The sequence below is a fragment of the Pristiophorus japonicus genome, unplaced genomic scaffold (assembly GCF_044704955.1).
Source record: "Pristiophorus japonicus isolate sPriJap1 unplaced genomic scaffold, sPriJap1.hap1 HAP1_SCAFFOLD_467, whole genome shotgun sequence".
In the NCBI taxonomy this organism is placed as follows: domain Eukaryota; kingdom Metazoa; phylum Chordata; class Chondrichthyes; family Pristiophoridae; genus Pristiophorus; species Pristiophorus japonicus.
In genome coordinates, this window is record NW_027254371.1 from 309,585 (window position 1) to 323,398 (window position 13,814).

Consider the following 13,814-nt stretch of genomic DNA (forward strand, 5'->3'; position numbering starts at 1 on the left):
TGAGGCTGGTCCCTCAAACACTGAGCCTCACATTCACACACACTTCAGCTGGGTCTGGATCACTGGACCCTGAGACTGGTCCATTACACACTGAGCCTCACATTCACACACACTTCAGCTGGGTCTGGATCACTGGATCCTGAGACTGGTCCCTCACACACTGAGCCTCACATTCACACACACTTCAGCTGGGTCTGGATCACTGGACCCTGAGGCTGGTCCCTCACACACTGAGCCTCACATTCACACACACTTCAGCTGGCTCTGGATCACTGGACCCTGAGACTGGTCCCTCACACACTGAGCCTCACATTCACACACACATCTGCTGGGTCTGGATCACTGGACCCTGAAACTGGTCCCTCACACACTGAACTTCACATTCACACACACTTCAGCTGGGTCTGGATCACTGGACCCTGAGACTGGTCCCTCACACACTGAGCCTCACATTCACACACACTTCAGCTGGGTCTGGATCACTAGACCCTGAGGCTGGTCCCTCACACACTGAGCCTCACATTCACACACACTTCAGCTGGGTCTGGATCACTGGACCCTGAGACTGGTCCCTCACACACTGAGCCTCACATTCTCACACACTTCAGCTGGGTCTGGATTACTGGATCCTGAGACTGGTCCCTCACACACTGAGCCTCACATTCTCACACACTTCAGCTGGGTCTGGATCACTAGACCCTGAGACTGGTCCCTCACACACTGAGCCTCACATTCACACACACTTCAGCTGGGTCTGGATCACTGGATCCTGAGACTGGTCCCTCACACACTGAGCCTCACATTCACACACACTTCAGCTGGGTCTGGATCACTGGACCCTGAGACTGGTCCCTCACACACTGAGCCTCACATTCACACACACTTCAGCTGGGTCTGCATCACTGGACCCTGAGACTGGTCCCTCACACACTGAGCCTCACATTCACACATACTTCAGCTGGGTCTGGATCACTGGTCCCTGAGGCTGGTGCCGCACACACTGAGCCTCACATTCACACACACTTCAGCTGGGTCTGGATCACTGGACCCTGAGACAGGTCCCTCACACACTGAGCCTCACATTCACACACACTTCAGCTGGATTTGGATCACTGGATCCTGAGGCAGGTCCCTCACACACTGAGCCTTACATTCACACAAACTTCAGCTGGGTCTGGATCACTGGACCCTGATACCGGATATGCAGCGAATGAGTTCGGACAATGGCGGGGTTTTCCTTCAGAAAGTGAGCCTCAGTATGTTATTGGTGAAGGAGAGCTCGATGAAAGCACCGCTATTTTGCTACTCACAAAGTTAGAATCACATTGCTGTCACAGTGCCCAATCTGACCTGTGGTCACAGATATCTGACAGCAGGCAATGGGCACCTTGGTCATTTCTTCCTGAGAAGAGTCTGCAGCTGCCCACACACCGTGCTACTGGTTCTCATTGCCAGTGGTGTTGTTACTCTGCAAACACCATTGTACATAGACAGTGGGAAAGGGGACTCGCTGCTGGAAACACCACCGTTCACAGACACCAGGACAATGGACTCACGGCCACAATCAACATCACTTCAGTTCCAATAAATTCCACAGAGCCGCAGGTGATGGAGAAGCTGTTCGTGAACTGGAGAATGTAAACTTTCAAAGAAAATACATGCTGATTGATATAATGATCTGTTTATTATTCTCCAGGATTTTCCACACACAAAAACCAATGCAGTTATCATTCACTTTCTGATATTCTTCAGCTATTAAATCGATAGGCGTATTCTCCTTTTACACTCCCCTGGGATAACCCACGTGTTCTGATGTTCATCCGGCAATAAACATTCCATGGTCACAACATCCTAAACCTCAATGCTGGGACTTGTATCTCTCTGTGTCCAGGAGCATGATTTAATCCAATTAAACTGCTACCTCTATTATAACCCACTGTCTACATAATGGTCTTCTACCTTGTTCACAGACACTTACATAGGAAACCACAGGCCTTGTCAGATATTGTCCAGTGTTGTGTCTGAAGAAGCCTGGGCCTGAGTTGTAGCCTGCTGAGGTTCAGGTAAAATATAACTCAGGATACGATATGTGATGTAATGCAAATCTATTGTTGGGAATTGCTCTGAACTTTTCTTTCCTGAACTAAATTAAATATTATTCTCAGAGGATACTTCAACCCATTTTTCAGCTCATCTCTGAATTTAGTCTGGGTTACTGCATAAATACACGTGTTTGTACAGCAGCTCAAAAGCAGCAGCATGTAGCTGGTATAGTCTGCAACAAGCATCGGGTGATTGAAACTTGTATGATAATACTGGTTTGTAATTCGCATTAATAAGAAATATATCACATAGGTTGTCCAGAGCAGTATGAAGTTACCGGATATAGCGAAGAGTAAGATGATGGATTTCCTTCGGTTCTCCATCTCCGGATCATTGTGATTCACATCTTTCTTGCTGTCCCTCAGCCTCCTGCGGACTCTGCTGGCCGCCAAAATGTATCCTACAGTCAGAGCATTGAGCTGCAGTATGAGGAATATTGGGAGCAGAGGGGTAAAACAGCGGTTAATCCAGCCAAATGTTACCCAAGCAGTTACAGTGTAATACTCGGGTTTTTCATGACAGCCCCAGGGTACATTGTCGATTGTATAGTAGGGTACATATATAAAGAACCAGGGGATGTTTTTTATACAGAACAGCAGGCACACGGTTCCTATAACCAGGGATGCAGTTTTCTCGGTGCAATATTTAGCCCTCAGCTTCTGGCAACAAATGGTAACAAAACGATCGAAAGTGAAAGCGATGGTTAACCAGACAGAAATATCGGTGACTGCACGCATCAGCGCTAGGAGGAAAGAACACACAGGTGTGATGTGCAGGAAGGTAGTCGGGATATAATAATCATTAATCCGAACCAGTATCACATCAGTGATAATGACCAGTAGATCAGCCGCTGACATGGCCACCAGGTAGCGAGTTATACATCTGGAGAGACCGCACTTTCCCCGGGACAGGATCACAATCGTCACCACATTAGCTGTAAAAGGGAAACACACAGGAACAGGGAATCAGCCGTCAGGTTACAGCAAGGGAGTCAGTTACCAGGATTTGGTGTGAAATGTACTTTACTGCAGGATCTGGGGACTGGAACTGAACTCTTTACCGCTGCTAGAATTGTCCAGCAGAACAGGATTTTAACATACAATTGCAATGTTAAATATCTGTGAGTGTGGGGTAAAAACGCGAAAATAAACGATTCACAAAGTGTATAGAATAGACAAATAGACTCTGGAAATTTCCTCGGAGCTGTTACCCTTCTGCCACTGCAACTTCGTAGAAAGTGGTGTAGAAATCCACCGGAGATCCGAGTAAACTACTGGCCATTTAAATGTATGAATAAATGGACAGTGTGAGAAGGAGTTATGGATAATTGTGAAAAGTAGCAGTTCAGTGACAGAGGAAGAAATGAACAGAAAACTATTTGAAAATAAGTCATGAATGCTCAATTCTAAATTGGGAGATGATTGCGGAGCGGTGAGAATGACGCCTGACCGAAATGCAGTGAATACTAAAGGGGAACAACCGAGGGTGAGACAAAGTGCGGGATTTGGGTCCGTGGACAGGAAAGGGGAGCGGATACAAGGTGTGGGTACGGAATGGCTCAGAGTTCTCATGTTGTATTCGCAGACTGGAGGCTATGAGTCAAGACCTTTGGACAAACTACTGTCAAACACCACGATAATAGGGGAGTTGGTATGTTTGAACTCAACCAAGTTGCAACAGTTACGTTTATAATCCACCAGATAAACATTTAATATGAACAACTGACTTCGTGGCCAGAAGTCTCAGGTCTTTACATTGGTGTCTTGTACAGTGCAACCCCCATCTGGACAAACTCTAACAATAACCACAAGGGGGAGAAGTTCAGATGTGATCATGAACAAACAATCTTATTTTGCACCTTCTTCTGTAATCCTAGGAAAAATATACATTCCAAAGTACACAATGGCACAAGGGGCATAATCTTCTCCTCGCTTTTGACGCCTCTAATAATGCGGCAAACTTCAGAGGGAGTTGTGGGTGGCGATCTCCCGACCGAAGCAAAGATACAGTACAAGTGACAATAGAGGCTGTAGTCCAGCCCAGGAGATACCTGCCGAGTTTCAGCTTCAGAAAGGCTCTGTGGTAAGGTCTTAGCTCTGAATTGGCAGAATCCATCTTTAATATTAATCCGGCACATAGCAATCTGGAGAATCTGTCTCTGGTGAGAAATACTGGCGGAAAATACATCCCAGCGGATGTGGGACATTATATGTACCTGAGCTTCCAGCACAATCTATCAACAATGTAAGATATGCTCAGAAGTGTTTGATTCGGATTCCTTTGGTGTGCAGGATAGTGTGACATATAGCAGTTGTTCCAACTTGATATACGTAGAGCTCGATGTGTTCATTTGTAAAGAAATAGAGACAGACAGAGAGCGAGAGAGAGACTACATATACAAAAGAAACATCGGCACTGAAAAGATATCCTGAACAAGATAAGGCGGCCGGTGTAGAAATAATTAACTGCATTCCCGTTCAACTTTGTTTAGACAATACAGTCTTAGCTGGGAATTAAATCACATGGGTATATATGATTAATATAGTTAATTATGAGTGTGGGGGGGGGCGTCTGGTTACCATGGATACAGAAGTATAATGAAAATCTAAACAGAAAAATAGACAAAGTAACTCTGAATCAAACACAAGAGATGGGCCGTCCTGTGCTGTTTACAAGTCGGAGGTGGGCCTTCTTGAACGGCTGCAGTCCGTGTGGTGAAGGTGCTCCACAGAGTTGTTAGCTGGTGAGCTGCATGAAATAATGGCGAAGATATGAGGAGATAATATTTTCGACTGGGCTTTGCAAATGGCCAAATTCTGTCAGTACTTTATGTATCTGACGTATAGAGCCTCATAAAAGTTGCTAAAATCATGTCCCCTGTTCAGTATTTGTCAAATCACTGAATTAATTCAATAATTGTAACATTAATACAACAACAACAATAATTTCTACTTATCTCGCGCCTTTATAAAACATCCCGAGGCGCTTCACAGGAGTGTTACAAGACAAAACAAATAAATTTGGCACCGAACCACATAAGAATAAATTACGACAGATGACCAAAAGTTTGGTCAGAGGGAGGTTATAAGCACTGTCTTCAAGGAAGAAAGGGAGGTATAGAGACGGTGAGGATTTAGGGAGGCTGTTCCAGAGCTCAGGGCTCGGACAACTGAAGGAACGGATACCAATGGTTGAGCAGTTATAATCAGGGATGCACAAGAGGGTAGAATTTGAGGAGCGCAGACATATTGGTGGCTTGCGATGTTGAAGCAGATTATAGAGATAACGAGGGACGAGGCCATGGAGGGATTTGTACACCGAAGGATAATTTTGGAATCGAGGTGTTGTTGAACCGGGATCAATGTCGCTCAGCGAGCACAGGTGGGATTTCGTGCGAGATTGGAAATGAACTGGCGAGTTTTGAATTACCTCACGTTTACATAGGGTAGAATGCAGGAGGTCAGCCAGGAGTGTGTTGGAGCTGTACAAACTCGAGGTAATTAAGGCATGGATGGAGGTTTCAGCAGCAGAGGAACTGAGGCAGGGGCGGAGACGGGCAATGTTATGGAGGTGGAAACAGGTGGATTTAGTTATGTTGCAGATATATGGCCAGAAGATTATTTCCCGTTCTCATAGGATAGCTAGATTGCGAACTGTCTGGTTCAGTCACAGACAGAACACGGGAGAGGGATTGAGTCGTTGGTTAGTGAACACAGTTTGTGGCGGGACCCAAAGAAAATGCCATCGGTATTCTCAATATTTAATTGGACAACATTTCTGCTCAACAAGTACTGAATGTCGGACAAGCAGTCTGCCAATTTAGAGACCTTGGAGGCCTCGAGAGAAGTCGGGGTGAGGGAGAGCTAGGTATCAGCAGCCTACATGTGGAAACTGAAGCTGTGTTTTCGGATGATGTCGGCAAGAGGCATCATATAGTGGAGAACAGGAGGGGGCCAATGATAAATTCCTGGGGAACACGATATGCAACGAATTATCGTGAGAATAGAAGCGAATGCAAGTGATGTTCTGGCTACGATTAGGGAGATACGGATGGAACCAGGGATGTACACTCCCACCCATTTGGAGAACCATTGGTGGAAAATGGAGTACTCAACCATATCAAAGGCTGGGACTGGTCGAGAATGATGAGGAGGGAAAGTTTATCATTGTCAATGTCACAAAGGATGCCATTTGTGAGTTTGATAAGAGCAGTTTCGGTAGTGTGGCATGGTGGATACCAGACTGAAGGGTTTCAAACATGGAGTTCCGGGAGGTGACAACATGTTCAAGGACTTTGGAGTGGAAATTAAGGTTGGAGAGGGGGCGATAGCTTGCAAGCCCAGTGTGGTGAAGGGTTGTTTTTTGAGGAGAGGGGTGATGACGGTAGATTTGAAGGAGAGGAGTTTGGTGGGAATAGGGTCAAGATCAAGTGAGCTGGAAGTGGGTCTCATGGATAAGATGAGCATGGAGAGGTCAAGAGGGGCAGATCAGGGAGAGACTAGAGAGAGATGCGACTTCATGGCTAGGGCAGGGTGGAAACTTAGGGGATGTTTGACCTGTTGGGCTCGAGGAAGGAAGAGAAGTGGCAGAGGCAGCTGATTGGATGGTCTCAATCTTTGAGACAAATAATTCCATGAGCTACTCACACTTGTTGTTGGAGGTGAGTGTGGTGGAGACTGGGGAGAGGAGTTTAACAAGAAGGTTAACAGTCGAGAATAGTAGCCGGGGGTTATATTTCCATTCTAGCACGATGTTGGAATAGTGAGCAGTTTTAGCAGACACGAGTAGGGCCCGATAATACTTTATGTGGTCTCGCCAAATCTGGCGTAGAATGGTTAAATCAGTTGTCCGACACATCCGTACAAGTCTGCGGCCCTTGTACTTGAGTGAGCGAGACTGAGGGCTGTACCAGCGGAAAGGCCAGGGTGAGAGAGATTAATTGTTTTAATAGGAAATAGGGCATCAAAGGTGATGGTGAGGGGATATTTGGGGAGATTGATGGCTGTAGAAATGTCATTGCCAATTAATTCATTATCTCCTCGGTTTAAACAGAGTCACAGTTTAAATATTGGTGATACCTGATTAACAAATATTCTCGTAACAAAACGATTTGACAATTATTCTTGTTTCTAATTGCAGCTGCTATATAATGACAGGACAAAAAGGGAAACAATGTCCTTCTCTCACTGAATCCAACCACAACTGTTGCCAGTTCCAATTAAAATATCATTAGTACTGTGTCTTAATGTTTCTATTTTCCAAGCTCTCCATCCCTTCAGTCTCCGGTTCCACTGCCTGTGCAATGTCCCAAATATAATCATTACATGTGTGTATAACTGACTGCAAATGTTTAAAAATGAAATTTGTGGCTACGGACCATAACTGTGCTTGGTGCACGAATTCAGCTCTGAATAAATACATCAACATTATGGTTTCAGGATTTCCTTAAAACACAACCGTATTTGTCAGAAATGGCGTGAAATAAAACACGTGTATTTTACAATCCAACAAAGTTAATATGGCCTTTCACTGTTTGTCAGAAGATGGTTTCTAAAACTTCGTAACATACCTTGCAATGTAACTAAATGTATATATATACTACAGCATGATCCACAAATACAACATCTGGTTGGTAAAGTTGGCTAGGGTTTGCGTTATTCGGAAAAACTGCCATGGGAAAGTCATACGAATGTCAGACTAGATTTTCGACAGGGTATCAAACCCAAAAACTTCTGATTCAGATGGGAGCCCCGGCTGTTACATTTAAAGGCCAGGTCGATAAGTTAACCAGAGCATGCAAAGAGGAGAACATTAGCGAGGGGTTCCTGACGCTGCTAACGATTAACTGAAACAATTTCACACTCTAACGACATCCCACTGTGTGAATACTGGGCTCATTCTCACTTAGAACCGCATTGCTCCGAGACATTCCATGTAAAACAATGTTAGATTTTGAGTTGGAGATTCAAAAACATTGTAACGTCAATAAACATCTCGCAAAGTTTGGAGGGAATGGAGGACAGATATTCTCGGAATTTCCGATAGTGACCCAAGTCTGACAAATAATCACCTCAGGACCGACAGAACAATGACCAGGCCCTCCAGGTATTACAGCGAGACACGGATTTATGCAATCGGTAACCTGTTAAAATGAGTGCTGGAACCTCTATGGGCTGCAATAATATCATCGGACATTTTTTCGTGTAGAACATTCAGATACACTGAAATTGGACCTGCGATTACCGGAAAGCTCATTGCAGAAATCATGACTCTGGTGCCTGACGTATAGGAACGCAGGATTTGATCATTCTGCCCCACAAGCCTTTTCCACCATTCCAGTAGACCATGGGTGATCGGCACCCTCACTCCAATTACCGTCTTGGTTCCATATCCCTTGACACCCTGACCTTAACAAATCTATCGATCAGAGTCAGTAAATTTACAATTGACCATTAATTGACAGGATTTTGGGAGAACGAGTGTAAATTTCGACTAAACTTTGTGTGAGAAAGTGTTTACTGATTTCACTCCTAAACGGCCGAGCTCCAATTTTAGGATAATGCCTTCTGGTTTAGATTAAACCGCCATCGGAAACAGTTTCTGTGCCTACACTATCGAACACTTTATCTATTTAAATAGCTCGGTTATATCACGTTTCACCCTTCTAAACACAATGGAATACAAGGCAAGGTTATGTAACCTTTCCTCATATTTGAATACTTTAAACCGTGGTATCAGTCTGGTTAACTTGCGCTGAAACCCCTCGAAGGCCAATCCATCTATCCTGCGATATGTTGTCCAAAACTGAACGTATATATTCCAAATGAGATCTGACCAAATCTCTGTACAGCGAAAACAGCACGTCCTCAGTTGTAAATATCTTCCCCCTTGTGATAAAAGCCAAAATTCGCTCAACATTCATCCCTATTCTGTGGTTCCTTCCGTGCAACCAACTATCGATCCAAGTCGTAAGATTACAGCTAATTACGTGGGTTCCCATTTTTACGAATAATAACTGAAAAACATTATCAAATCAGGGACTTAACTGACAATGTAATACAATTTGAGACGATGGGAACAGACATTCCAATGCACCGAGTACTGATCATATTTATTGTTAAAATTACCGCAGCTGACACAAGATTGAATGGAAATAACAATTTGGCGCTTTTGCTTCACAAACTAAGCACGTTACCGGGAACACCAATTACCACGCCGAGAACTGGAACACGGCAAATGGTAATACAATAAATCAAACTGTACTGATCTCTGAGAAATGATCGGGACTCTTGGTGCGGCACTTGTTATAACGGACCATGTGAGCTGATATAGTGAGAGATACTCTTAGTAATACAGGGGCGAAACTTGCAGTAGGAGCATTAGGCTGCGTTGATCCTGAGATTTGTGAGAGTCAGCGGGACAGTGAGACAACTCACTTCAATGTGTTCTCATTCAGTAACCTCTTCAAACAGTCTCTGCACATCGTTAAAAACAACAGCCGTAATATTGGACTTTAATGCTGATCATGTTTCGTCAAACACAAACATGCAAGGCAATTTATTAGTACAGGGTGCTGGGAACTCAGGAGACAGGATGTGAGATTTCAGTTTCCCAACTGAAGTGGGAAAGTTAGTCAGTGGTACAATGGGTGATAAAACACACTGGTTCGATACCCTGGGCTCTGCCACATAACCTGTAATTGTGAGATAGAGGAATGTAACACAGACACAGATTACAGGGCGATATGACAGATGTGTTTAAAATTATTGACAGGATGGAAGAAGGTAGATAGAAGCAGACTGATTCCAGTAGATGTGTGTTGCAGAACGAGGCGCTGTAGAAAGTAGATGAAATAGAAGACAATGGAACAGAGAGAAGAGAGAGCGGGAGAAGCTTTTTTATACAGGGATTGGGGAGGAGGTGGAGTTCAGTCACATGGATAGAGGTTGAGGCAGAAACTGTGTCAGAATTCAAAGTAGATTGAGTCCGTGGCTGGAGGAAGAGGCGAGAAAGGGATATGGAGACCGGGTGGGTAAATGTGACTAGAAATTCCTCTATCTCTCAGTATCTGAAGCGAAATTAAAGTGAATGTGTGTGGATCACCGAGCGGACAGACTTACTGAGGGGACAGTCGATGTTCTATCACCCTGCAAGTGTTTGGTCTGAACAATAAAGGGACCATGACCCGGCATGGAGACGGTGCTTTGGTTAAAATGCAGGTATTGAATCTAAAACTGGTTTTTAAATGTGGACAATCCCAGGACAGCTGCATAGAGCGCCGCTGCCTTGTTCCAATCGCTCTCTCACAGCACGGATTCCCGGTCTGACCTGTACCGCTGCAGGAATGGATGTGACAGAAACCAGCTGCCTCCCACCGGCTGAAGGCAGAACAATCTCCGCCGGGAGGGTGAAGGCGAGTCTGAGAACAGGCTGGTCACCGGTCAGTGGAGAAGATGAGGGAGAGAGTCTGTGTTCCTGCATGGAGCACAATCCCACACTCGGCATGGATTGTGATCACCAGGAATAATATCCGGCACTTTGCTGGAACCAGACCGAGAACAGCGGGTAGATTCTGATTAACGGGACTGAACAAATCCCGGTCCTGACTGTCCGAATTCCCAGGTATATGTCCATGATCGGCTGTCAGTGTCTGTCTCCACAGCGGGAGTCAATTGGGCATTTTACAACACGCTGAATGTTCAGTAAAATATAATCTGTCAGATATTACCGATGTTCCGGGAAAGGAGAGCAGGCACGGAAACATGGGATTAAAATAATCCATTGAATCACTCATTGCACGATTCTCAGATAAAACCGAACCAGTTTGAAAGATATTACATGGGGAAATAATCTGAAGCTTTTATGGGGTGTTAAAGAAAATTAGAAAGGCAACAAATGATCATTCACTTAAAAAGGTAGAGCGGGAAATACAGTCACTGACTTTCAGCCATTTAACTGAATTGAGAAGAATAGTTTAAAAATATAATTACTGAAATAAGAGCAGGAATAAAGTTAATCCCAACTTTATTCACGACGTTAGTAACGGAATATAATCACTTACCGGGGATTCCCACGGCTGCTATAATCGGATAGTAAATCATTCCTGCCTGTACAACTGGTGGTAACCAGGAAAATGGATAGTCGACGGCCGGAATTCTCATTCTGTCCGAGAAGTGATGATGACTCTTGGCACTGAACACAGGGCTCCAACTGACTGTGAGATGAGAGCTGAAGAGAAAAACGTAATTATAATTGCGGGAGATTTCCCGTGGGACCATGAAAGATCAGGAGCATTGATATTACTTCCAGTCATTTGGCAGCGCGTCAACACCCTTCACAGTAATGTTTGTGCTGCACTAATTATATCCAAACTAATAATACAAGTGTTTGACGTGAAACCACCCAAAGATTGGAGTGATATTTTGCTGACATTTCTAACTAACTATGTACAGAAAGCCAGGCTCTGCTGCACCACATTTAACAGAAGCAGCTCCAGTTTTCCTCCTGGTATGTGAGACGGTTAAATCCTGTCGATGCACCAACTGAATTCTCCGAATTCTGAAACATGTTTCAATGTTTACACCACTCCGGGCGTCCGTCACTCATCCGTCTCACTGAGGGAGTTCTGGTTGGCAATTGAATCAGAAATATATGTCTTTTGCACGGAAGGGGTCGGGCATTGCACCAGCACCTTGCAGAAAAATGAATCTAAATTATAGTGTAAAAGGTTGCTGAATTAATAGCGCAGAAAATGCAGTATCATACTACAGCTCACTCACTTATTTTACCTGCATATCGTAAAATGGTCAAAATAATGCTTGGTGATGAAGCGGAACAAGAAATTGCAAAAATTCCGCTGTCTGACCATACAATTCGGAGAAGGATAAATGATATGTCATCTAACATTGAAGAAAATGTAGCCCAGAAACTTACAAACTCGAATTTTGTTTTGCAAATGGACGAGTCTGTCGACATTAGTAGTAAAGCACAATTATTATCATTTGTTCACTTCATTAATGAAAACGAGATATTGCACCAATTTCTGTGCTGGAGAGAACTTCCAGAAAATACTAGAGGTCAAGACATGTTTGATTCTGTGAATTCATATTTAGAAGACTTCAAAATTTCATGGGACTCATGTGTTGGAATCTGCACGGACGGTGCTCCATCTGTGGTGGGATGTGTCAAATGATGCATTACCCTCGCAAAAAAAATAATCCAAATATATTATTCACCCATTGCTTTTTGCATAGAGAAGCACTTGTTGCAAAGACATTACCACTAGAATTAAAATCTTGTTAGATCAAGTTGTTAATATTGTAAATTATATAAAATCAAGACCTTCAAAAACTCGCTTGTTTAAACAGCTCTGCAAAGCTATGGATGCACAACACGAATGTTTACTTTTGCAAACAGAGGTAAGATGACTTTCAAAGGGAAATGTCTTATGTCGTGTATTTGAACTAAAAAGAAGAATTCTCAGTATTTTTGAAAGAGAAAGAAACGATACCTTTTGCAAATACCTTAAGAGTGAAATGTGGTGTGCTAAGTTACCATATTTGGTAGGTATATGTAATTGTTTTAACAGTGTTAATACCAGTATGCAAGGGCCAAATGAAAACATTCTCACCTCGACAGACAAGCTATTAGCTGTTCAGGAAAAAATTCTATCTGGAAAAAGAGAGCAACAGAAAACAATCTTGAAATGTTCCCTTTGATACCAAATCACAGTATTAAAAAGGTTGCTCCTATAGTGATAGAGCAGTTGGCATCACTGGAAGAGAACATCAACAAATATTTTCCATCTTTGGATGTAGAGAAGTGTGATTGAGTAAGACATCCATTTTCTCCAATTGGTATGTCAGATTTTGATCTTACATTGCAAGAAGAAGAATTGACTTCGAGTTCTACAGACCGTGGTCTTAAAATGAAACATTCAGATATGTCTCTTGATGCGTTCTGGATTTCTATTGAAGAAGAATATCCTGTAATATCAAAAAAAGCCTTGATAATTCTGATGCAGTTTTCAACATCATATCTCTGTGAATTAGGGTTCTCAAATCTTAGAAACATCAAATGTAGAAAAATGGGAAAAACTTGGTGAACTTGAACACGCAATGAGAGTCGCCTTATCGGTTATACGCCCTAATACTAGTGACATAACTAAAAAAAGTCAGGTTCAAGTATCACATTAAAATTCTCATTAATCTATAATTAACGTGAGGAATTATTATTATATATTATTATGTTATTGTTACTTTCAGAATGAAAAATAATTAATAATATACATGTGTACAATGTTGAATATCTTCATATACTGTGATTAATAAAATGTTTTTTAAATTTTCTGAAACTTGCTTTTATTTAACCTGTGTTCACCTTTTAATCCCTTCACGTGTGCCGCCAAAAATCCTAGTATTCGAAAGTGTGCCGCGAACACAAAAAGGTTGAGAGCCACTGTTCCAGACAGTATCTCTGTTCATAAATAGAAGTATAGAGTACAAAAGTGTGGCTATTATGATGAACCTGCACAAAGCATTGGTTCGGCCTCAACTGGAGCATTATGCCCAATTGTGGGCAACGCAGTTTAGGGAGAATATGAAGGCCTGTGAGAGGGTGCAGGAAAGATTTACGAGAATGATTCCAGGGATGAGGGACTTCAGTTATCTGGATAGATTGGAGAAGCTGGGATTGCAAGGGGAATAGAGTAT

At 43.2% G+C, this 13,814-nt stretch overlaps 1 protein-coding gene across 1 annotated transcript; it reads right to left on the reverse strand.

Annotated features, from left to right (window-relative positions):
- Positions 1 to 2,105: 2,105 nt before the first annotated feature.
- Positions 2,106 to 12,774, reverse strand: LOC139252422 (probable G-protein coupled receptor 139; the record flags this gene model as incomplete). Its single annotated transcript, XM_070873408.1, has 3 exons — positions 2,106 to 3,037; positions 11,165 to 11,331; positions 12,734 to 12,774. Coding segments are annotated over 3 exons (1,140 nt in total), but the record flags the coding sequence as incomplete, so codon positions are not given.
- Between the last annotated feature and the right edge of the window lie 1,040 nt (positions 12,775 to 13,814).